At 44.1% G+C, this 26,838-nt stretch overlaps 1 protein-coding gene across 1 annotated transcript in view; it reads left to right on the top strand.

Annotated features, from left to right (window-relative positions):
• Positions 1-26,838, top strand: part of LOC310858302 (voltage-dependent T-type calcium channel subunit alpha-1I-like) — a gene marked incomplete at its 3' end in the record, with an annotated part of 208,422 nt that overhangs the window by 141,776 nt on the left and 39,808 nt on the right. The window contains 9 exon segments of the mRNA XM_083764409.1: positions 2,466-2,644; positions 3,114-3,240; positions 6,826-6,951; positions 7,503-7,592; positions 9,405-9,597; positions 14,371-14,522; positions 16,572-16,681; positions 19,099-19,232; positions 22,108-22,178. Coding sequence (XP_083620535.1) covers positions 2,466-2,644; positions 3,114-3,240; positions 6,826-6,951; positions 7,503-7,592; positions 9,405-9,597; positions 14,371-14,522; positions 16,572-16,681; positions 19,099-19,232; positions 22,108-22,178 — 1,182 coding nt within the window.

The raw sequence follows: 26,838 nt of genomic DNA on the forward strand, positions 1-26,838 counted from the left end.
GTGTATAGAATATGACAGTGAATCACCGCTGTGCAGATCTCTTCGGCAAAAAGAACCGTTTTTTCAATGCGGAAAGTGAGTTGAATCGTTTTGCTGACAAGCAATGCTGCTAGAGAATCGAAAGGCACAGAACTTCTCAAGCTGACAAACTCGGTTACATTTCCTCCCTCTCCTTCTCTCTCCCTCTCTCGTCAATCAGTCTCTGCCACTCTGGTTTCTTTTTCTTTCTTGCTTTTTTTCCCTTGCTTTTTGCATGCTGTGGATGTTTGATAAAACAAGGTTGGCATGTTGCCCTCTGTCTTGGTCTGTCTGTCTGTCTGTCTGTCTGTCTGTCTGTCTGTCTGTCTGTCTGTTTTCTTTTATTTTCAGCTATTAGTGTAGATTTACACAAACATTAAATTCCCACTGACAATGAATGGAGAATGTACGTCATACTGTATGTATCTGCGCAAATCGGTATTTTTGTCCTACACAAAGATTACATTCCTATTGACAATGAATGGAGAATTTACGTCATATGTGTCTGAGCAAATCGTCATGTCACATCACGATAATGTACGACGATAAGAGCACATGCACGGGTGTGATTGTTTATCCTGTATTTATTTCTCTGTATCTTTTGTTCCGGTCCTTCCTCATTGCCTATAGTCATGGTTATACTCCGTCATTTCAAGCTCTTCCGTCAGTTTCTGTACTCGTCTCTCGTGGGTCATGCCTGCAAAGGCAGCTGCTGACTGATGTGGCGCACAAACATCTGCCTCGGCAGACTTTCCATCCATCCATCCATCCATCCATCCGTGCCAATTAAATTCCTCTTGTACATTTGTTATCCTTTATTTTGTTTCCCCTGCATGCTGTAATTACATATCACTGGTCTATGTCAGAGACTCCCAGCCTCAGAGACGTGTGGATGTTAATAAGTCCAGTAAAGTCTGGTTTATGTTAGGAGCAACATTTGGAAATAACGAGCAACAATATCCTTTTTATTATTGTTCATTATATGCCAAATGACTCTCCTAACACAGACCCAAATTAAACCTGGATTTATTAATTTACAGTATGACTTTATAGTTCAAGTCACAAGTGCACGATGCAATGAACCGATTTAATAAAAAGTAATGATCTTATGTTCTTATAGCCTATACTGGTCATTCTGAATAATTTTGCACTGGCCTCCCTGCCCTCAACGATTAAATGTGAACCGTAGCAGTAAATGGCTGGGTAAAGTTCAACAAATATCAACTGGGTAAATCAAATTAATACCAATAAATAAATAAAAATAATAATTACTATTCTGCAAAGCTGTCTTATCACTAAATGCAGCCTTGCTTAGTGCATTTATGGCATAGGTGCCATTGTGTGCAGCCCTAATAACTGAAAGAAAAAAGTCCCAGTTATTATGTGTGTGGTTCTGAATTTCCATATAAAAATGTTATTTAGAATGTAGAGCAAATCCACAGTCAAGCGACCCTGTCCTTTTTTAATATGCACACATATATCTTATAAGTATTTAAAACAGTATTACACATAATTACGACAATGTTTTGTTTTTGAATTTAAATGCTTTATTAGTTCAAGGCCCAAGTGCACGATGCAATGAACCGATTTTAATTAAAAGTAATGAGCTGAGAATTAATTAGTTGATTTAATAATGAAAATGATTGCATTTGCTGTATGCGAGGTTGTGCTATCGACAGTATATAGAAGTACATAGAATACCTTCAGCATTTGTTGATTTAGTTGTAGCAAGTACCAAAAGTAAGTAAATTCTTCAAAGAAGGTCTGACAGAATGTGGGTTTTTACATTTTTGAGTGGTGCAACCACTGTTTGTTGGCATTTTAACCGCAATGCAATTCTAATTTGCATAATTAAATGATTGACGTTTGGAGGATTCCCCTCATTCCACTGGTAACGCTATGAACTGTGGGTAATTCCCTTAGCCAAAGTCTGCATCGATGCCGACTTTCGGAAAAGGGTGCAAAGAGCGCTGTCTGAGCCCTCACTGACTTCACACGAACGCGAGCCTATATAAGTATGTGGCTCAGTAAGGGAGCGGAGTGGAATTGGGCCACTGCAAATAGCAGCAAGACTGATTAGCTAATCAGACTGATGGTCTCTCGGACTGGTTGAATTGGAATGAGATGATGAGTGGGCGTGACGACACTAGTGTGACAGAACAGGAGAGGGACAGTTATATAGGCAGGCATACATGGAGACTGGAGAACAACAACAACGATAAACACACATGCAACCACTTGCTCACACCTCCTTTCAGTCAGACAGACAGACAGACAGACAGACAGACAGACAGACAGACAGACCAAACTCTTGACACCCAGATGTTCAAAACTTCCCATGCCTCTCCACCACATGTACTCTGTTCCATCTAAAAATTCTGCCCATCTTAATTGGTACTGTGGAAAAGGCTTGATATACCCATCCTTCTCTCTGTGCCTGTCTCCAGGTGGTGTCCATGGGTCTGTATGTGGGAGAGAAGGCTTACCTGCGGAGTAGCTGGAACATCCTGGACGGTTTCTTGGTTTTCGTGTCACTGATTGACATCGTCGTGTCCATGGCGGGCGGGGCAAAGATCTTGGGGGTGCTTCGAGTTCTCAGGCTGCTCAGGACACTACGGCCCCTCAGGTAAGGAAGGAGGACAGCTTAAAGGTCTCACGACATCCACATTTATTTTGTATTTTCTTTTTTTTGCTTCAATGAAATCCAAAAAAAATCTAACACCTAAAAAAGAGGCGGCGATGCACAGGATCGGTGGGAACAGCGACACCCACAGGCAAATAGGTATTTTTTTTCATTGCAGCTGGAAGAGCTTCAGACCTCTTCATTTGAAGGACCACGATAAAGACTTTAAATTAAAAGTATGAATGTCATGAGACCTATAAATTAGATGTCCTGTGTCGTCACTTGTTCCACATCACTATATGCTTCTCATGTTCTTCATCAAAATGTAAAATAAACAACTTGCCATATCGTAAACTATTTCTCATATTATTTATTTGTACCATTTGTACAGTTCTCGCTTGATCTCAAATTAATGTCCTCTCTCTCTCTCTCTCTCTCTCTCTCTCTCTCTCTCTCTCTCCCCCCGTCCCAGGGTGATCAGCAGGGCTCCAGGTCTAAAGCTAGTGGTGGAGACCCTCATCACCTCACTTAAACCTATCGGCAACATCGTCCTCATATGCTGCGCTTTCTTCATCATCTTCGGCATCCTCGGTGTTCAGGTACGCATCATCATCATCATCATCATCATCCATCAACATGCCCCCCACCCCCCAAGCCAATCTCACAAGTGTTTTAGTACAGTAGTAATTTCCAGACAGTTGAAGTTGTATTAATCAGTACGTTGCAGCTTCTCAAACAGACTGCGGTGTCCTTATTATCTCTTAGGCTTTCTTCATCATCTTTGGCATATTGTCCACGACCAGGTACACATCATCATTACTGCATCAACACAGCTCCTGCTCCAGCTGTCATCCAAACAAACAAGTAGAATAAACCTGGGATAACTTCTATATTTTCAACCTTTTTCAACCGGAAAGTTTCATGAAAGTGTGAGGGGAAAAACAGCCACATAGAAACGTCCTCCTCTTATGAGGCTTTCACCGCCGTAGTCTGAAAACTCACATCTTCAGACTCCATTTTAGCCCACAGCACTTGCACTAGCCTCGACAACCTTACAGGCGTATGCAAAGGCTAAACTTATGTAATTGTGATAGCATATTAGCACTCTATAGTGTATAGTATGCTCATAGTTTCATAGCATACTTGTTCTTGCTTATTGTAAATCACTATTAAGAGTGTCTGTATGCTTGACTTACTTACTTAAATGCCTAAATTGTAAAGTGTAAAAACCATCATAGCTTGGCTATTGAAAAGTTATGATGTTGCATAAGTGAAATGATCGGGTATTAACATTTACAGTATATATCAGATGTCATTTAGTTTAAAAGAAACAAGTGTAATCAAACTTTTGAGGGCCTGCAACACTGTACAAACAAGATAAAATTGACTCACGTACCGTCTTCCATAACAACGCAATGTATTAAAGTACAGCATTTTGTTCAAATGATCTCAATGAGGTCACTGTCCCTGTAACACAAAACTAATGCATGTTTCTCTTCTGTAGCACAGGGTTTCAGCGGAAAGTCTTACATTTTACTTTCAAAATGGTTCAAGAACCCTGTAGTAGCGTATCTGTTCAGAGGCCGGTCTCTCTCTCGTCACAATTCCGTGTCCTCATTTCTCCTGTTGAAAAACAATGATCTTGCTATTGACACCTTGCTGACGCAGCGAGGACAGACTGTGCTTTCAGCGACTGCGTTCAATCCCATTTGATCCTCTGAATCTGTGAATTGAGCGTGATAGAGAAAGTGCTGTCACGGATCGAGGCGGAGAAACACCGTGCCAAATGCAGACACTGACAAGCAAAATGCTGTACTGTATAGGTGAAAAATAAGGTCTTTATTCAGACGAGGCAGGGGTTATAAAAGACAGCGGTAGGCCGGTGTTTATTCAGACCAGGCAGGGGGTTATAAGAGACAGCGGTAGGCTGGTGTTTGGGCTCAGAGATATGTGGATGTCCATGGTGGGTGCCTTGGAAGAGGAAAAGAGCTGGCTGCTTGGCGGCTTGGCAAACTAGCGAGGCAAGTGGGCAGGCAGGTAATCTGTGAATAGCACAACAGCGATCTAGCTGTTGGCACAAGGCACTTATCTTGTAGTGTCATGGAGATGACTTAAGATTATCTTCAGCGCTCGGCCTGAGGGCTGCTGATAAACCGTGCAACACCCTCTCATTTGGTATTGGTTTTGTGTATTACAGTTCCACAGGCACAGCAATAAAGAACAGTAAGCAGCGACGGCTTATTATTTGTTTGCTTTTTAAACATTTATCTGGCTCAACCAACACAAATAGTTCTGCAACTGTACTGGGAGTGGACTGTTGCCAAGCAGTAAAAACATTTGCACACTGGCTTTTCCTGCTACTTATTGTCGGGCCACATGTTACCAGGCAGCTATACTTTGCATTTGGTTGTTTCCATTTATTGTGCAATAAGAGTATGTTGACATTAGATTTGGTGACACGGCTGATTCCAATCCAGGCTTCTTTCCTTCCCTCCGTCCTCTACTGTGATGACCGTTCATAATTTAAGTTATTTGTGGGGAAAACCTGCATCATCAAGTTTTTTTACAATACAGCTAAGATGGATGGCGACCGGCCATTAACGGTTATTAGTAGGGGTGCACGATTATGAAATGATGACCGATCTCCGATTATTTGCAGGGCCAATACCGATTATTATACCGTTTCCGATATTATACAGAGGACCACAATGGAAACAAGCCTAGGCCCTAGTATAGGGGCTTGGCCCAAAGCCTGTTAATAAAGTATTCAATCAATCAATAAATATCATATTTGTTCAAGAATAAAGCGGTACTAGAAACATTTGATTTATATTGAACTCATTGATGCATTTTTACATTTTTCATAAAAAAAAAAAAAATTGCTGGTGAAAACCGATACAATAATCTGTATTGTTTTGAGACCATTCCGACACCGATTTGGCATTTTCATGATTCCGATTATGCTTCCGATTATGCCGTGCATCGCTATAGCTATTAGGACACCTGGAGCAGATCGTGATGCATAAAAGTCCCAATGGCGTCACACTCCTCCAATCAACGTATACGCGATGATAGCCCTTTGTGCAGCTGAACTGATGACTGCATGCTGATGAGCAGGTGTTGATGATGAGCAGAGAGAGAGAGAGAGAGAGAGGGAGATGAAGAGAAAGAGGCAGAGTATGGGATGTGGACAAGAGACTGCGTTCTCCTGTGATCAATAGTGATGAAGCCTGATAACCCCCATGGTGTCCGTGTACTCCCTGACAGACTGTGTGCGTGTGTGTGCGTGTGTGTGTGTGTGTGCGTGTGTGTGCGTGTGTGAGCTTGCCCTCGCACAGCGTTACTGACTACATTTCCACAGATTTAAGTACTGAATGTTATTGAGCTAGACTGGACTGTCAGAGCCTTTGCTTTAGAGGTTGGGAATGGAGGGGAGAGAGACCGAGCGGATATTGGGAAAGGCACAAATGGACAAAAAACACCAAGCAAATACTGAAAGGTTGACAAAAAATATCACAAACATATTCCTAGACGTCACAGATAAGTGTGGTCAATTTTGAGACTAATATTCATTATAATTTACAATTTCAATTTACAATTACAATTTACAATTACAATTACAATTTAGGCATTGTATCTATTGTCCCTTAAAAGGATGGAAAAATGCAGCAGGGAATACAGTATAATATATGCTTTCCCGTGTCATTCATGACATATGTTTTTGGGCGATATATTCCTTTTCCTAATTTCCTAGCTTACACTGGAGGGAAAATAATTTGTGTTAACGTACAGTACAGTGATATACAGATTTATAACAATTTAAAAAATAAAGCCGATGCACACCTGAAAGGTTGGTGACAGGTGCGTTTGACAAAGGTGCAAATGTTCAGAAGGGGATTTCTGATCATAAAATCGAAGAAAAAGATCCCTCACACTGTCTGGAACTTGCAGAAATGTTGCTCTTTATTAAATCGACGTTTCGGTCGTTGGAACAGCACATCAAGTCGGACAAAAGTGAATGTCGTTTATATTTGGTATTTGATGTCGCTGCATTTACTGTAAGTGGTGATGTGTGCGTGTGTGTGTGTGTGTGTGTGTGTGTGTGTGTGTGTGTGTGTGTGTGTGTGTGTGTGTGTGTGTGTGTGTGTATGTGTGTATGTGTGTCTGTGTCTGTGTCTCCCAAGCTCTTCAAAGGAAAGTTCTACTACTGTGTGGGCATGGATGTGAAGAACATCACTAACAAATCAGACTGTCTGGTGTCAAACTATCGATGGGTTCATCACAAGTACAACTTCGACAACCTTGGACAGGTATACCGTATGAGAAAAAGACAATGTTGTCTTGCTTCCCTATACACTTCTTCTGTCTGTTAAGCAAATAGCGGGCGTTCATCTTGGAGTGTCATATTGACACTGAACACATACATTTCGAAACACCTGTGTGTGTGTGTGTGTGTGTGTGTGTGTGTGTGTGTGTGAGTGTGTGTGTGTGTGTGTGTGTGTGTGTGTGTGTGTGTGTGTGTGTGTGTGTGTGTGTGTGTGTGTGTGTGTGTGTGTGTGTGTGTGTGTGTGTGTGTGTGTGTGTGTGTGTGTGTGTGTGTGTGTGTGTGTGTGTGTGTGAGTTAAACTCTTCCACTGCCGTTGATGTATGTATTACACATTTGGTATTTACAGTGTTTATTGCTCTTCCGCAACCGGTGAGTGAGAACCTATAGGCAGCATTTTTGGTGGAAACAAGCTATATTCAAATGCCAATAACTAAGGAATTGAACGTCGCAACACACACTCCATCCACTCCACCCACTGCACGTGTTCTTCCAGGCAACGTGAATGTATAAAATGTCATGCATGTCTTCTTCCAGGCACTGATGTCCTTGTTTGTCCTGGCCTCTAAAGATGGATGGGTCAACATCATGTACCATGGGCTGGATGCTGTGGGCATAGACCAGCAGGTATGACATTAACCACTAAAGTCCACACACAGGTTTGCTCCAAGGTGTTTGCTTTTTATTCAATACATCATAAATAAGACACAACCTGATGAAGGCCGTTCACGGCCGAAACGTTGTGTCTTATTTATGGTGTATTGAATAAAAAGCAAAACACCTTGGAGAAAACCTGTGTGCGGACTCTCCTCTCTTCACATTAACCACTAAAGTAACTACTGTAAGCACAAGTACTGCACTTCTTCTCCACGCCATCTCAGAGGCAAATATTGTACTTTTACTCCACTTCAATTATTTGAACTAGTGTTACTTTGTTGCTTTCAACCTGGGAATGTTATTATAGGCAAACAATTTCAAAACATTTCAAAAACAAATCCACAACACATAGGTTAACACGGACATTGCTGTTCCTTGGAGTGGTTGCACCACTCAAAAATTACGGCTGTGTGGGATGAGTTTTGTGGTGGCGAAAATGCATACAACACTATGGTATTGATAAATGTAATGAAGCCTACCAGTAGATGATACTTAACACTCTAATTACCTCACTGACAAACTCATTAGAGACTGCCGACTCATGTAAACCTATTCTTCTGGCTCCAAAACTGTGGAATGCACTTCCCATTGCAGTCATATACAGTATGATAAAGGAATGGAGTTTGAATCCTATTCCTGATGGTTGAGACCTGCATCTTCTTAATGTGTTTACTTACTCATAGTAACATCGGAAGCTGCCATTACAGTCTAGTGAATGACAAGGGGACGCTGCAGGACAACAGCAGTATAGCTGCGCAGTGCGTAACTGGGTTTCTCCTCAACCCGCACCACAGACCAATCGGAAGCCTCGGCTCCATTTCAGCCTGCAAATGTCCCGCCTACCTGTGGAGAATAGGAGACTCTCCAGACTGATTAGCGCAGTGACATTTTCAGATCTCAGGCTGGAACCCAGGCTACAATAGAATGTGGATAGGAGAATGTTGGCCGGTTGGGTCCGCCCTCAGCCTTCCTCTTCCGGTGGGTCGCCTGTGTTTTCATTCTCACTAATAACAATGTGCACACGTTCTGAATGCCCCTGCCGACAGATTCAGTAGGACAGCTCTGGATCTGTTCTTGAGAGATGACATCAGCAGTCTGTAGGACATAAAGTGATTAAACTAGAAAAAGTGCCCCCAGGTCTCCACCAGGGCAGGTCAGGTTGTGGCCTCCTGGTATATAATAAGCCAATGTGAAAAGGGTGCCATTTCTTCTTACTTGGATGGCAATTTTGATTTGAGGCATTTCGTTCCAAAAATGTGTTTTACAAAAATCCACCATGGAATCTGTCTCTGACCAATCACGTCTCACTGTTTATTTTCCTTTTCTTGTTTGTCCTTCAATCTCCCTGCCATCTTTTCTGACCTTTCTCTATACACATTCTCCTGTCCTCATCATCTCTGTATCCTCACCTCAAACACTCTACTCCTCCTCCTCCTCCTCCTCCTCCTCCTCCTCCTACCCCTCGTCCTCCTCCTCCTCCTCCTCCTCCTCCCCCTCGTCGTCCTCCTCATCCTCCTCCTCCTCCTCTCCTCCCACACCCTCTCCTCTCCTCCTCTCCTCTTCATTTCTGTATCCTCACCTCAAACACTCTCCTTCTCCTCCTCCTCCTCCTCCTCCTCCTCCTCCTCCTCCTCCTCCTCCTCTCCTCCCACACCCTCTCCTATCCTCCTCTCCTCTTCATTTCTGTATCCTCACCTCAAACACTCTCCTTCTCCTCCTCCTCCTCCTCCTCTCCTCCCACATCCTCTCCTGTCCTCCTCTTCCTCTTCCTCTATACCCCAGCCGTCGATCAACAACAACCCCTGGATGCTGCTGTACTTCATCTCCTTCCTGCTCATCGTCAGCTTCTTCGTGCTCAACATGTTTGTGGGCGTGGTGGTGGAGAACTTCCACAAGTGCCGGCAGCACCAGGAGGTGGAGGAGGCGCGGCAGCGCGAGGAGAAACGCCAGCGGCGCCTGGAGAAAAAGAGAAGGAGTAAGTGACGGCGAGAGGAAAAGGAAGCGGTATGAAGTGATGAGTGGATGTCGAGGGTGTGTGTGTGTGTGTGTGTGTGTGTGTGTGTGTGTGTGTGTGTGTGTGTGTGTGTGTGTGTGTGTGTGTGTTGTGCGTGCGTGAGAGAGATAGAAAGACATAAGAGACGAAGAGAGGGGCAATGTCTCACGGGGGAGGAGACGAAGCTAAGGTTGCGTGGGGTACAAAGGAGCGTTATACAGAGACTGGGACAGAGGGTGCACTGGGAAGGCAAATGGGGGAGACACAAGGGACGAGGAGGAGTAGCACGGGGAGGATGAAGGAGAGACAAAAGAAGATTAAGGGGGGTATAGGACCTGAAGGGTGAAAAGGGAGAGAAATGGCATGGATGGATTACGGGGGATTAAGAAGTTGTGGAATGGAGAGATCAAGACGGAGAGATGAAGAGTGGAGACTTGAGAGGTGCGAGGAACAGAAAGGTACAGGGGAGGAAGACGAAAATGAGTGATGGAGGAGGAGGAGGAGGGCAGGTGGAAGGAAGCAAAACAGTGGGATGAGAGGTACATGGAACATGAAGATGAGCAGTATAAGGTCAGTGAGCAGAGGAGAGAGGGAAGGGATGAACACAATGGTAGATAAAAGAGAGACGGACATCAAGAAATAAGGGTTGAGAGACCATACTATACCGTCAATGCATGGCTTTTCATGTCTTATTTTTAGATTTCATGTTTGTTTTTGGTCCAAAGTCATTCAAATGTCACTGATATCTGAATAAGTCTGACAGTGTTGGCTGAACATCACTGTGTGTGTGTGTGTGTGTGTGTGTGTGTGTGCGTGCGTGCGTGCGTGCGTGCGTGCGTGCGTGCGTGCGTGCGTGCGTGCGTGCGTGCGTGCGTGCGTGCGTGCGTGCGTGCGTGCGTGCGTGCGGTTAATAAGTCTTGGATGGAGTTTAAATGTAGCTCCTGTCATGTCTCGCATCACTCGTCTATCTCTCCTCTTAATAAAATCTGCTGAAACTTTCTAAACTTTTTACGACAGCCCATTTTCAGCTAGACCTTGCACATCAGGTAAAGGCAAAAGCAATGTAACTTTGGTAGAAAATAACGACACAGTGACACTTTGTGTTGAAGCACCCGTCGAGTCTCTACAATTACATTTTTCAGACTGAAAATGAACATAATGGACAGAACCAATGCTTCCTCAAAACTCAAAACAAACTAAACACACTACACACAGTGTGTAGTCATTGACTAGTGACTAGTCACAGTGATTTCAGCTATAGCAACATGAGTTTCTCAGAAAACACTTGCCCCGCTGTGAGCTTTTATATCTGCTATTTTTGTCTCCACCAGGCCGAAGGCATGGGGGGAGAGTATGTTTTGCACTCCGTCCGTCCGTCCGTGTGTCCGTGTGTCTGTCCGTGTGTCCGTTCGTGTGTGTGTCCGTGAGCAGCTAATCTCCCGCACCGTTAACCAAATGCCAAATTTTGCACACACACTCCCTGGATGCCAACGATGAACCTCTGCCCCAAAATTTCCAGAACGGCCTGTTATAGCGCCACCAGGAGGCCGCTTTGTGCAAAACAAGTTTTTGCACAGTACACCTACAGATTTTGTCCAAACACCGCGCAAATTCGTACACAGTCTCTCTAGAGCCATTCAACGAAACGGGTCTTTCAGATTTCTCAGACTCCATCCTGATTGGTTAAGATTGGCTTCCAAAGTTCACAGGAGTGCTCAGTTTCAAACAAAATGCTGCAAATCATGAACACATCGCGTGATTTCCGTGAAATTGTGCATGCACATTCCCACTAGGCCGAGGAAGAAATGCCACATGAACAATTACAACTCAACCTCAAGGTGGCGCTATAACTGGCCGAAAAGTGTTTTTACCTCTAATTTTCATTGTTTTGTTCCACTTTTGCTGTGGCAATGTAAACGTCACACACACACACACCCAAACAAACATGTTTAAATTACTCCTAAACATTTTGCCAAACATCACACACTCTCCTATCCTCCTGGTGGAGACCTGTGCCCAGAAGGGCACTTTTTCTAGTTGTTTATGTTTTTGAGAAAGTATTTGAGAATGTTTTGTCGAGGGGTCCTTGGCACAAAAAAGGGGCGAGAAGAACCACTGATTTAGAAGGCATTTGGAGAATGGGGCCTCGGGTCTTATTGGGTTAGAGAGAGATGATTGGGAGACCAATTATGACTTCCAGAGAAAAGGAGGGGAAGAATACAATGCTTGGTGGAATGGACTCTGAACATGAGGAATAACCCCCTTGGGGTCGACATGACACGCAGTGATAGAGGGAAATACAATAAGACAGAGGGAGCGGAGCAGTGGGGAAAAAAACCACGCAAAGATATAGACATCAGGCAGAATCTTAATTACAAGAAGGAGATTTTTAAAAACATATATACTGTTGAACATAAAACAAGAAAAAAAAAGTTAAATTGAGTTAACTTTTGGGCTTTGGGGTTTGGGACGAGGCTTATTTCCGCATGCTGCCTTATCTGGCTGTATCTCTTTTCCTAAATGCCACATGTTAGTATCTAAGCGTACCAACGAACCGTGTGTCATGGCCGCCTCAATGCTTTTCCAATGGAAGTGACGTGGTTTTGACCAAACAGTGTGTGATGGGGGGGGGGGGGAATCAAACACAAGTGTTTGTTTATAACCACGTGACTTCCATTGGAGAAGCATTGGGGCGGCCATGAAACACATGCAGGCAGAGCACATGCACAGTTCTTTATGTGTGTACGAAGCCTCTGCAGCTAACGCTCTGGGAAAACAGAGCAGCTGAATTCTTTGTTTTGATTAGGTGTGGAGTGGAGTGGTGCTCGTTTGATCCACGGCTAGAAGGCTGTTTCAACCAATCGCTTCCTCGAAACGACCTGTGGTATAATTTACTTGAATCCCGTGTGCAGATAACCACGTGAACCTTAGCGTCACTATTCCGGGTGTGTCATAATAGGTGGACTTGCGGCATAAATAACAGACCTATACAAGCTCACAACACGGTGCAGGGCATTGTTGTGAGACTGGCGTAGATGGGGGGTGGGGGGCGGGGGGGGGAAGGAGGGGACCAACTTACCAAGTAGCCACAGAACCCCTATAGGATCCTGGTTAACGAAGTGCACAGTATTTATGCGTTTGAGAGGATGATATAACTATTCAGTATTTAAGTCCGACGTCATTTTGTAGTGCTATGTTACCTCCGGGTCCAAGTGGCACCAGCTCCCGTCCGCATCTCATTGTAAATATAATCTAAACGCGTGAATCTTTTTACAAATTACGTTATTTTTCAGAAAGGAAGCCATTGAGGGTTAAAATGGGTCCATGCTTCCAACTCGAGTAGAATTATTAATGTTTTGTACAAGTGTCCATGACAAAGACAATATACGATGACATATAAAGAGACAATAAAGACTATTATTATCATTATTATTGAAGGTGGTAACAGTCCATTTGCTCAGTACAATATTTCGGGGGCATATTTAGAATGTGTGCAGGCTTGAGTATGTTGAATCTAGTTTGCAAGTAATGAGGATTTAGTTGGCACAATGAAATAAAATGGCGACAGTATTCCGTGTGGGGGGCAGACGGCCTGTCGCAGCCAGATTTGGGAGAGCAGCAGCTTTGTTGTTGCGAGGAAAGCGGTAAAATGAGACTTTCCTGGTTGTTTTCATCTCAGATTTAGTCCGACGGAGTGTCACAGTATAACTCCACGGGGACACAAAAGCGACACAAAAGTAGGACCCGGAAGTATCTCTGGAGGGGGCGCTCACGTCACGGCTGAAATACTGAATAACGCTAACTCCATCCCCGTTCACTTGTAACGTTAACTCACATTGTCGTCATCCCTCCTACCGTACATTGTCTTTCTACACTTTTACTGTCCCTGTCTGTTCAGCTTGCTTTAAATGTTCCATTTACTATTCACCCCCCGCACACATATCACTGCCCGTTCTCGCTGTCTTCTCTTCTCTAAAATAATCTGTGCCGCTCCTTTTCTATCCGTCTCTTTCTCTTTATAACATGTTTTCGTCATATTCCCGCCCTTGCAAACCTATTTAACCCTCTACCTCTCTTTACTTCCATATCCTCCCTCCCTTCACCGCTTCTCTCTCTATCCATCCTTTTAATGATCTGCCTCCGACTGTCCTTCACCATCATCACACCACTCCTCGCAACCTCTCATGCCTCCACCGTCTCTCTCTCTCTCTCTCTCTCTCTCTCTCTCTGTACTCTCACTCAGTACGTCTACTCAATTACATCCCAGATGCAAATATCAGTACTTTTACTCGACTGCAATTGTTTAGTTAATAGCTATTTTTTTTGGTTACAACAAAAAGTTTTTGTTAAATGACTATATCACTATATATTCTGATAGAAATCATTGCTTTGTATAGGTCTGCTATTTTTTTTTAAATCGTGAAAATATTTGTTTCAGAAAACTGGAGGATTTAGAAGAATTCTAACCCATTCTGAACGGGAACCCATTTTGGTGTTAGCATCATGTCATGCTTTAGCTATTGAAAAATAGCAGATCTACAAGCTCATAGCGTGCCACTCGGTGGCGTGCTATGAGCTTGTAGGTCTGCTATTTTTTTTAAATCGAAGAGCGACTGTGACATTTTTAGAATCTGATCTCAGGTCAGACTGGGTTCATCAGACCAGTGTGTGTCCAGTGGAAACCTCGTATGAATCTGATCTCAGGTCAGAATGGGTTTAAGAGCCTATAATAGATGTGAGTATACTTTTTTCCAGAGGCCCAGAAGGTGCCGTACTATGCGTCCTACGGTGAAGCCCGGCTGGCCATCCACACCCTGTGCACCAGCCACTACCTGGACCTGGTCATCACCTTGGTCATCTGCGTCAACGTCATCACCATGTCTCTGGAGCACTACAGCCAGCCACAGGTACATACATACTGTATACAGTACCTGACTATCTGACCCTGTGTGTGTGTGTGTGTGTGTGTGTGTGTGTGTGTGTGTGTGTGTGTGTGTGTGTGTGTGTGCGTGTGCGTGTGCGTGCGTGCGTGCGTGCGTGCAATTTGTGTCATGATGTCAAACTTTTTCTTGTGTGTGTGTGTGTGTGTGTGTGTGTGTGTCCCGGCCCCCACACATGTAAAGCGTCTTTGGGTATCAAGAATAGCGCTTTATAAGTCCCAGATATTATTCTTGTCATTGTTAAACGAGTGCCACGGTGATGATCACATTTTTATTTTCTTGTTGTCTTTGTGACTATACATAAGGCTAAACAAATTATGAAGTACTATACTATACACACTTTTTATTTTTAAGATATATTTTTTTGAGAGATGGGGGGGGGAGACACGGCAAAGGCCGTCGGATCGGGAGTCGAACCCGCGGCACGCGGTCAGGCTGGCATCAGCAGCCTATAGGTGCCCAGACGGTTGAGCTAACCGTCCGGGCCATATACTGTACACACTTTGTGGTGTTATGATGTCTATATAAGGCTAAAATATAGCTGTGTTTTTTAAAAGTGTTTGTCTGATTGTGTGCCTCTCTTAAAACTAGGGTAATTAAATTTGTTTCCGGTGAAGCCTCTCTTCCGGATCCAGTTGGATATGAGTAAATAGGCTCTATTGCCATGGTGACAAACAGCTCCCCTAATGCCAACGCAGACACGCCACAATCTCTCTCACAGCACAGTCATTCAATTGCAATATATGCATTTTTATTACCTATTATTACCAAAGCAATACAATTTTGTTAAAGAGTGGAGTTTGCATGTTCTCCCCGTGTCCCCTAGGGTACAATTTAGGCATTTAGCAGACGCTCTTAATCCAGAGCGATTTACATTAAACAAAAACAAAAAGCATGGGAATACATCACATAAAAGCATTTATCATGAAACATGCGTAAGCTAAGGAAGTAACAGTGGAATATCTATATAATGAAACTATACATACACTATACATATAAACTATACATATTTACTACTATGCTATACATATGTATTATGGCGTGCTATGACTGTATACAATGCAATTATAGTGCTGTCTACATAACATGCTATAAGTCTGTGTCAAATGCTATCTAAGTCAACAGAAATGCTATCTCAGGGGGTAGGGTAAGTGCTATGGGCCATGATGGAGTCTGAAAAGGTGGGTTTTTCAGACTACGGCAGAAGATTGGGAGTGATGCTGCAGTTCTGACTGCAATGGGAAGTGCATTCCACAGTTTTGGAGCCAGAAGGGAGAAGAGTTTGGGACGTGTGGAGCGTTGTCCCGGCGTTTTTAGTGAGGGTACTGAGTACTGAGCTGATCTGAGTGCGCGGGAGGGTAGGTACCCTCACAAAAAACATGCAGTAATCCTGGTCACTAAACTGCCTCCCCCTGGCCAGCCGGGGCGCCTGATGGAGGGGAAAGGAACTGGTTGGAATAACGTGTTCCTTCCACGCGCTACGTCCAACCAGGGAAACTCCCCCCTGTCAGGTGTAAAGGAGCAACTTGGACACTCAGGCATGAAGGAAGCATGAGTTCAAGTCCGTTGCTCTCCCCTTGTCCCCCATATATGGGGACTAGGTTGGTGGAGGGTGTGTAGAGCCCAGGATCACATCAAAAATCGTGGGATAAAAAATATATATTAAAAAAAAAAAAATATATATATATATATATATATATATATATATTAAAACCCATTTTGGGGCGGGAACCCCTTTTGGTGTTTTAACTGTTATACTTTAGCTATTGAAAAATAGCAGATCTACAAGCTCATAGCGCGCCACTCGGTGGCGCGCTATGAGCTTGTAGGTCTGCTATAAAAAAAAAAAAATCGTGAAAATGCGGCACAAATCTTTGAACATATATTCTTTCAAGAAGACTTTTTTATTGCGACGTCCGGCCTAAATGGGTTAAGCTTATCAATTAGTGATTCGATAAAATGTGCATCTCTCTCTCTCTCTCTCTCTCTCTCTCTCTCTCTCTCTCATTCCCTCAGTCTCTAGACTTGGCATTGAAGTACTGCAACTACGTCTTCACCACCACCTTTGTGATCGAGTCCACTCTCAAGCTGGTCGCCTTTGGCCTCCGGCGCTTCTTCAAGGAAAGGTACAGACGAGGTCCTGTGGCGGAATATGACAATGAACATCTGTGACGTTCCAAATAAGAAAAGCTAAATGTATACACAATGCTAACGTACATGCTTTGAGGCTGTGTGTGTGTGCTTGTGCCTTGTGTGCGTGTGCGTGCATGCATGCGTGCGTGCGTGCGTGCGTGCGTGCGTGCGGAACTGGGGGCAGGACCAAGTCTGCATGCTGGATGACTTACTAATAATATGTAATCATGAGTCTCAATCAATATAACCACATAACCAGATTCAGCAGGCATTCAAGAGTCAGACATTTGACGTGACAGGCGAGGGTGACATGCATTTACGATTGAAAACCTATATCGATATGCCTCTCGATCGCTGAAGATACGTCCCAGGTGCATCCATGCTATGTATTTTTTTTAGTTATAGTCACTTCTGACGGGTCTGCCTTGTATTGTAAAGTATTTACTGGCACATAAACTTAATTGGAGTTGTGGGAGTGTGGAAGTGCATCAGTCAAGCCATTTTGACAATGTGTCAAAAGTAATCAACGTCCTATTAAACTTGTCAAACATCATTCAGGTCTTCACTTTACACAGCATGTCACTGCAGTTTATGATTCTTCATTCTTAACCCATTTTGGGCCCGGGAACGTACCCTTTTGGTGTTTTAAACATTATGTTATAATTTAGCTATTGAAAAATCGTGAAAATGTGGCCCAAATCATTGAATATATATTTCAGAGCGAACATTTTTATATAAAATATCTGCTTCTGGGGGGGTCCCTGGAACTGCATATTTTGAGATGGGGGTCCGTGGCCCAATAGAGATAATTCTGGGGGTCCTTGACGTGAAAAAGGTTGAGCACCACTGACATAGAAAGTAGAAACATGGGTTTTTCAGATTTTTTTTAGGATTTAGAAGCCTTTTTTTTGTAATCGACCTCAGTCCAAAATGGGTTAATAACATATGAGTATCATTATGTTCTGCCTCACAGGGGGTTCCAGGCTCTCTGAGCTCTGTGTGTCCTGCTTACGAATATTTGATAATGGAGCATTTGTGGAGGCAGAACCACACTGCTGTAATATATCTGCAATCTGACAGAAACTCATAATTACACTGGCATTTATTACCCCCGACAACATTTTGGCTGATGAAGCCTTCATCGGAGGTGCACAGTAATAAATGTCACTGTAATTATGATAATGTATAATGTGTTGTCCATTGCCTGCTCCTCGTTGGAGTACATGTGCGTGCCCTTTCTGACACTGACACAGATGAAGCTACAGTCTGTTGTACTGTATGCATGTGGTCTCTCGGTCTTAACCCATTCTGATATGTCAGTCGAGTTTAAAAAAATAGCAGATCTACAAGCTCGTAGCGCGCCACTCGGTGGCGCGCTATGAGCTTGTAGATGTGCTATTTTTCAATAGCTATAAAGCTATAACATAATGCTAACACCAAAAGGGGTTCCCGGCGCCCAGAATGGGTTAAACTACAGACGACAGGAGTGTGTCTATATAGTGTCCAATCCAAACCCCAACCTTCTTTGGAGCATTTTTCAGCCCTTATAACCACAACACTCTTGGCACTTGGCGCGGGTCAGCAGTTAATATTCCTTTCATAATAACACAAATACATCTTTGGGCATGTGATATCGTTTAGCCTCTCATCCAGGCTTCCATATAGCTATTGCTCTCTCGTTCATGCCAGAGCGAACCGGTCGAGTCTGGTATATGAAAGTGTTGTCTGTTCTTGAAGATTCGGTTATTTCTTCTCTGTTGCGCCCTAAGTTAAAGTCTGAATTTAACATTACTGTGCCTTACTCTCTCTCTCTCTCTCTCTCTCTCTCTCTCTCTCTTTGTCTCTCTCTCTCTCTCTCTCTCTCTCTCTCTCTCTCACACACACACACACACACACACACACACACACACACACACACACACACACTCTCTCATGCACTCACCCTCACAACACTGTCTTTTGTATAGACTAGACATATTCACATACATACGTACCTATTGCTGAGGCCATGATTGCCTCTCTATCTCCCTTTCATTCAGTCTCTCTATTCCTTTCTCTCTATCATTCATTTCCTTGTCATGTCTCTTTCTTTTTGTGTGTTTTTAGAACTCTGTACACCCTGTGGTTAGAAGCACTATTCTCCATTTAGACCCATGGCGTTGCTTGCTATGCTGGTATTATGGTCTGTTGAGCACCTGACACTGTGATGCAGTATAGAGTAGATGGTTCGTGCAGTCACATTAAACTCTGAGAGCGTACAGACCAGAGGCAGTGATGCAGAGGTGAGAGTACGTGGCTCACAGCCGTTCAGCCTGAAAGTCTAGCGGGCTTTCCCAAGTCTTTTGTTTGTGTGTGTGTGTGTGTGTGTGTGTGTGTGTGTGTGTGTGTGTGCTTGCGTGCGTGCGTGTAGGTGGAACCAGCTAGACCTGGCCATAGTGTTGCTGTCAGTGATGGGGATCATCCTGGAAGAGATTGACTACAACGCTTCCCTCCCCATCAACCCCACCATCATCAGGATCATGAGGGTGCTGAGGATAGCACGAGGTACACGCATGCACGCATGTGCACACACACACGCACACGCACACAAACCATCCATTCATTTCAATTCATTTAAGGAACACTTTTGAAAAATGTTGAATTGTTTTGTAATTGTTGAAAAGTTATGACTTTTGTTGTTTAACCCATTTTGGGGCGGGAACCCCTTTCGGTGTTAGCATTATGTTATGCTTTATAGCTATTGAAAAATAGCAGATCTACAAGCTCATAGCGCGCCACCAAGGGTGGCTTGTAGGTCTGCTATTTTTGAAAAATCGAAGAACCACTGACATAGAAACATGGCTTTTTCAGAAAACTGTCAGGATGACAATGAAGACATTTTTAGAATCTGATCTCAGGTCATCTTCTTTATGTTTTTCAATAATATAGAAATGTGTCCACGACCCACAAATGGGTCCCGACCCGGTGTTTGGGAACCACCGGACTGGACCAGTTACATTATTCTCTCTATGTGACCTCTTCTTTGTGGAGTGGCTGCGGAGGTTGAGCAGCATGCCTGGGAATCGGAAAGGTTACGGGGTTGATCCCCAGCTCAGGTTGAAGTGTGCTTTTGAGCAAGACGTGTACCCGAACCGCTCCCGCTGAGCAGGTCGGCGCGTCGGTGTGTGAATTGTAGGCGCTATACCATGGATGCACCATTTTGCCCATGCTGTGAATAAAGAGACCGCCGACATCCAATTTCTCTCTTTTAATTAATCTCTCTCCCGTTGTGTTCCCGTTTTTCCAATAAACTCTGTTATTCGAATGAAAGCCCAGCCATATATAGGTTTTGGCCAGCCGTTTTCTCGACTGCAGACGAGTCTTAACTTCTCACTGAGGGGAAGAAAGGCTAATTACCACAATCACACTTAATCCCCCCCCTCCTCTCATCACCACCCTCTCTGCCCGTGTTATGCATGCCCAGGGACCCCGCTGAATGGGCCCATGGGTAATATGCTAATTAAAACAACAGCTGATGGGTGGAATTATAACAGGGCAGCGTACTGTAGGAGTGCAGCGCTAGAGGCTATTTGAAGGAGTGTGCGGTACATGTTTGGGCAAAGAAGCACAGGAGAGAGAGATGATCAAATAACTGGCCGCTTTACATGTCTTTTGTTGGACATCGCCATCGCGTCTTCACTTTGTTTGGGCAAAGAAGCACGTATAGTAGAGATTAGCGATGGAATGAGCTTCATCCACGGCAGATAAGTAATGACGTATTATCGAGGGACCGCCATGATCAACTAACTGCCTGGCTACGTCTTCACCAGCCAATGCAGCCATCGTTATCCGTTGTGTGATTGTGGATGTAGGCTACATCCACGGTATCGAGAGAGACGCTAAGCCCGGCTGTGATATAGAAAAAAATGACTAAAACTTGATGGCTTCCGCAGTTTAGGATGAGACATCTGTATTCGTTATACATTACAAACGGGTCGATGGCGTCCCAGACGCCTTCATTGCGGTCTTATCACTGCAATTATAATGAATGAAAAGGCTACAATCACACAACGGATAGCGATGGCTGCATTGGCTGGTGACGACGTAGCCTCGGTCCCAGGCAGTTAGTTGATCATGGCGGTCCCTCGATAATACGTCATTCGTTTCGCGTATCTGTCCATGACTCCGTGTGTGTGTTGAAAACGGTATGAAATGGCGATCGTTGAAGATTATTCTTGGTTTATATACTGGCAGAGGGCAAATCGACACGACTGCGTTATATCTTTTTCAGAGAATGAGAGAGCGGTGCAAGGCGATCGCAAGGCGCAGTGGGGCCTGGGGGGGGAACTCAAACTGCCAAAGAAAGCGATCCGAGACGAAGAGACTCCCCCCACAAAGCTTCCTCGGGAGAAACCATGTAGAAACAGGAGGGGAGGGGGAATCGAGTGTATTCACACACACTAGAGCATGGGTACCTCCATTTTAGATCCCCTGACATCTGCGTTGGTCTATGCCGTGCAGGCCGCCTCATTACGTCGTAAATGGATGCCGCCTACCCGCATAGACCAGACCTCTTTTCAGGAGGGGGGGGGGGCTTTTAACTCCCGGATCACATACCGGACCTTTGTAGAGCCGATCGGTGTTACTTTCTATGTTGTCCGGGCGCGTATAAATATGAAGTACAGTAATCATTAAAAAAAACATAAAACGTATAGATACGTTATGCGCATACCGCGTTCGAGATTAATAAAGCGTATGGATACGTTTCCAGCATTTGATGTGTTAACTATATAGCTTGTCAGGCCAGAGGGAAAGAAGGAAACGAAACAGAATATTTTGATGACATATCACACAGCCCTCCGAAGTTTACACACACATTTAAGTTGCTCAGTGAGTAAAGACGGAATTCTAAATGCAGCTAACACTTTACAAACGTTGAATTTTTTATGTTGCCTGTCTTGCATGTTTGGAGAAAAATGGCAGCCTTTTTGAAAGCTGCGTTGTCCACTCCTGGTTGATTATTCATGGTTTCATCAGACATGTACTGTATGCTCTCTATCCGTGTATAGGACTCCAGCTCCCAGGGGGCTTTGCTTCCAGTGTGGCTAGGGTATAGTGCCGTGGTTATGAATCATCATATCTGTTGCTGTTGCTGTTTTCTAAGACAATATGGCTCTGGTTTTCCCTGGTCAATGCATGGCCACACACACGGCTTTTCACCATATCCCCCTGAAATTGGACCACTGGGAATTCTATATAGGGTCTCTAGATCTCTTCACTGGGTGAATCGATTGGTTGTTTCTCTCTCTCTATGGCTCTCTCTCACGCATGCACGCACGCACACACTTTTCTTTGATGGTAACTCAGACTCCCCTTACCTTCTGCTCTCTCTCTCTCTCTCTCTCTCTCTCTCTCTCTCTCTCTCTCTCTCTCTCTCCAGTGTTGAAGCTGTTGAAGATGGCAACTGGAATGAGAGCACTTCTTGACACAGTGGTACAAGCTCTGCCACAGGTATGTTCACACGCATGCACTCGCACACGCACGCACGCACGCACGCACGCACGCACGCTACAGTCCACACTACATTGCTTATCACAAGGACACACAGGAGTTAATTAGGGATGAAAAATGAGCTCTGACAACTAAAGCATGTTTAAAATGATGAGCTTCTGGAAGTGGGGCTATGACTATAATGTTGCCCCCCAACGCTATCTTGATAACTTCTGAACATTATACCCTAATTTATTAAAAAAGATGATGGCTTGTGCAGCTTTAATATAACTTTTTTTATTTTTCCTCTCGCTGTGCTTCAAGCCGAGAACCGTTGGAAGTGTTCTTTCCTCTGCAGCAGAACTGCATTATGGAGGTATAGTTGTACCAGCCAACCAGAAGCCCTTTCAGCCATGGGATTGAATCCCACCAGAAGTCTTACTATTGTGCCTCAGTCTCTCCTGCCAGCCTTTCATCTTTGCTTTTTGGAAGGAGAAGGAATAAGGGAACAATGGGGCAAACAATAATACCAAGTTCTGGACTGGCCATTCAGAATAATAATAATACACATTTAAATGTTTTACTCCGCGTGAGTCTGCGCATGCAGCCCACAGGTTTGAGCTTAACCATAAGCTGTCAAAAAATAAACAAAAAAACTAAATCCTCCGGGTGGTTTATTTTCTTCCTTTGTAGTTTGAAGAGCAAACTCAAACTAAAGCACGAGCGCGTGCAAATCAATGGGTTTCTCCTTTCATCCACTTTCACTTATTTTCTTTTATGTACTTCTGTTCTGTTTTTTGGTTCTTTATTGTGTTATTCGGTGAAATCGTCTTGGCTCAGGCCCATGATGTGGTGTCTCCGATGTGACAAAAAGGGGTCCTTTGAAGTGTCAGAAAGATTTTGAGCTGTCGCCTGTCACACATTACATTTGTAATGACACTCTTGGATGCAGGCGCAGGTTTCAAGGATGTTTAATATATCCAGGCGAAGGTACAAGGGAATAGGCAAAAGTCGTATAGTCAAAGGCAAAGTTAGAATAAGCAACAAACACTGACAAAAGCTATAGGGACGGGACCGTGTGGAGTGGCTAGTGTCTATGGCAGAGGGGGTGATTATATAGGTGTGGGCTAATGAGGAGCAGGTGTGTATAGTTAGTAGGTTGGAGATGATGATCTCTGGAATGAGGGCATGGGCGCGGTCCTGACAACATTGCATTAATGGCAAACTTGCAAATGGCACTTCTCTTCTTTAAGTACAAACGAAAAGAGAGTACAAAATCTAGTTAAAACGATCCTACATTTAAACTGAAAGCATCGTGATATTTCTGCGTTGCATGTAACATGAAATCGCCCTCATGGGCGAGGCGTAAAAGGTGATATCCCGTGTTTTGCAAAACAAATAGCAGATGTACAGTTACAAGCTCACAATGCATTGCACCACGATACATTGTGTTTATGTGAGCTTATAGATCGATTTAAACACTGCATAATTATATTATCACATATAGATCTCTTTAAACACTTTTCAAAACACTGTACTGTATAGGCTATATAATTACAGAGAGGAACCGTATGCAAACTAAACGCTTCAGACAAGGCTCATTCACTATGACGACCAAAGTGAAATCCAGTCTATTTTCGACAGCTTCTGTTGCCTAGTTGCGGTTCCATAATGCTTGCATGGCAGATCACCTCTTTTGTCACTTTCTCAGCACACAAGTGCCTTTCCACAATCGTTGCTGTATAGTGTACAGTCGTTCTCCCCGCTGCTCCACAGATCAAAAGACGAGGTGGCGAGGCTTAAGCTATAATGCTGCAAAGTGCTTCTGGCAAAGCCATGGGTCTATAGTCTGCTGGGAAATGTTAAAATGCTCATTTGGAACAGTGACAATGGAGTGGCTTCCCTTCCCCTCTTGCTTCGGGGGTATAGGAGCAGAGCAGGAAACAGAACCTTGCTCTCTGCTGCCCCCAGGTGGGCGGGGTGTCCTCGACGCAAGGTACGCAAACGCAAGCAATCTGGTCGCGTTGGCTCGGGATCCGATCCCGACCCGACGCAAGCGGACGGATCACGTATAAACTGACGCCACGCAAGACATTTTTCTCACCATCCGTTCCGTATGTATTCTTGCGTTACGATTACGATACACTTAACAGGGAATCTCCTCCGACTCTGCACTCTCTCTCTCTCTCTCTCTCTCTCTCTCTCTCTCTCTCACACGCACACACATGCACACACGCACACACACACACACACACACACACCTCCTTCTCTCTGTACATCCATATCTCCCTATCGTTTTTCCTTCTTGCTCTGCCAGCACCCTGCAGCGAAACCTAGTCCCCCCCCCAATGTAATATCTCTCTCTCTCTCTCTCTCTCTCTCTCTCTCTCTCTCTCTCTCTCTCTCTCTCTCTCTCTCTTCTCTCTCATACTCCCTCACACTCTCTCTGTCTTTTTCTCTCTTCTTCTTTTTTCTTCCTGCACTGTAACCATTCACGTTTATTTGCCTACCTAATGGTGTTCCACAAGTGGCGCGTTCCATGAGCATACTCTGGAACTGTTGGATTGGATTCCCTCTGGCCCCATTGCCTCGCGCTATACGAGGTGAATTAGCTAATGATGTTCTGCTCAGTGCCTTCTATTATGCCCCGGGGAGTCCTTTATACCTTATTTTTTCCCCGGCCTATCACAGGCTGTGAAAGCCTGGAGTTGTCACATGGTTGTCTGTTTGAAATTGTAGCGAGCGACTTGAATTTCCCTATAATGTGTGCAACGGGTGGCAGGTTTATCCCATGTTTGGAGAGGAGGAGGAAGAGTATACTGCAGTTGTTTTAATACAATAATAAAGGAAAATAGCAGATCTACAAGCTCACAGCGCGTCGCTTCGTGTCGTGTTGTGAGCTCGTAGACCGGCTAGTTTCACTATACTTCTTAAAACATTTGTTTTCCAATTCATGGATTCTTTGATTTCTTTGTGAAATTACTGAAAACAATCATTGATGTTGGTTTTAATTCATACAAAATTTCGCTTTTCTTTTGGGAACGTTTTGTTGAAAATGTTAATAATATTAATAATATTAATAATAATAATAATAATAATAATAATAATAATAATAATAATAATAATAATAATAATAATAATAATAATAATAATAATAATAATTAAAAACAAAATGTAGGAAACAAAAAATGAATAAAGGGATGCATAAAAATGTGCGACCCACAAATGGGTCCCGACCCAGTGTTTGGGTTTGCCATATAAAACCACATGTAATCCCACATGGATTACAAATGATTGATGGCAGACCTTACTCAATAAGGTAAATACCACAACCTATACCGGTCCACAGGCCATCCCCACAGCAACCACTGAACCTATACTGTAGGAGCGAATTTAAAGGAATGCAGACGGAGAGGGAATAGCAGCATGTGAACAGAGAAGTCAAGCACCAACAGACCAAAGCCAAAAGAATCCTCTCATCATCCCAAAGCCACACTATGTGCGTGACCTGAATTCAGGGAATGAATGGACGTGTTCTTGCCTCGCGGGAGACACTCGACAAAGGAAAAGTGTGCTCCGTGCCTTCTTGATGCATGTGCTGAGGAGCCAATGGGGGTGACGCTACCATCTGCAGGCTTAGGACTGAACGCCTTTAAGTCAGGAACCTACCTAGATGGAACATATTTGGGCAACATGGGACTCGGCGGGGCCTTGTGTAAGCTAGCCGGGGCGGATTGGCAGCGTTGAGGGCTGTCCGTGACTGGGCCAGGAGGTGGATGATGGCATATACCCTCCAGATGCTCACATCACGTTTGTGAATTACTTTGGCGTCATGATTTGGTATAAACGACCCAATCTGCATCGCCAAAACAAATGGCAGCAATGCATCACAGGAGACACAAACAAAGTACAAGTTCAGACAAAGTTGAACATCAGTGATCAGACAACTCTGCACTGTCAGCGACTGATAAATTACCATAATATGGTAATTTATCAGTGGCCCATATTATGGGCCATTTGTCACAAACTTAGAATCCCGCCCATGCAGGCTCACCGAGCTGGTATTCATGAATATAGGTGCATACTCATCAACCAATCAAACAAAGCCACTGACATGCACGCACTCACGCACGCACGCACTTGTATGTGAAGGGCACAAAGATCTCAGCATGCACGTGTGATGGACTCCGGTTTTCTGGTGTAAGACTTTAAATTTACATTTAAAGTGGAAGCGCCCCACCTCTCTACATAGACTGCCGATCCCAAACAAATCTACCTCACTGACCCCTAGCCTTCTCGCAGCTTCATTTGAACACTCAATCTATAGTAGCCAAAACAGCCAAGACGTATCACTATAGGACCTGCACGGTAATCATTGCCGACAGCTCACATCGGCCTACTATAGTGGCAACACACAAATGCATCTCCCAAACACAGGATGTGTCGGACCTATAGCCATTTATCATACGCCTATATGCCGCAGCCAAAACCCTCTGCTTTACAACCACCTCCAGCCACCTGAAAGCACTCACACAACAACAGGTCGGAGTCGGAGAGGGTCGGCACGGGTCTCGACTTTCATTTAAATCAATTGAACCAGTCCTGTTCATTTAAACTCAAGGGGTTTTGCACAGCATTGGTTCTCAGAGTGGGACCCCCCGAGGTGTTCCAGGGGGGTCCC

The sequence above is a fragment of the Protomyctophum parallelum genome (assembly GCF_964188405.1).
Source record: "Protomyctophum parallelum genome assembly, chromosome: 5".
NCBI classification, from domain to species: domain Eukaryota; kingdom Metazoa; phylum Chordata; class Actinopteri; order Myctophiformes; family Myctophidae; genus Protomyctophum; species Protomyctophum parallelum.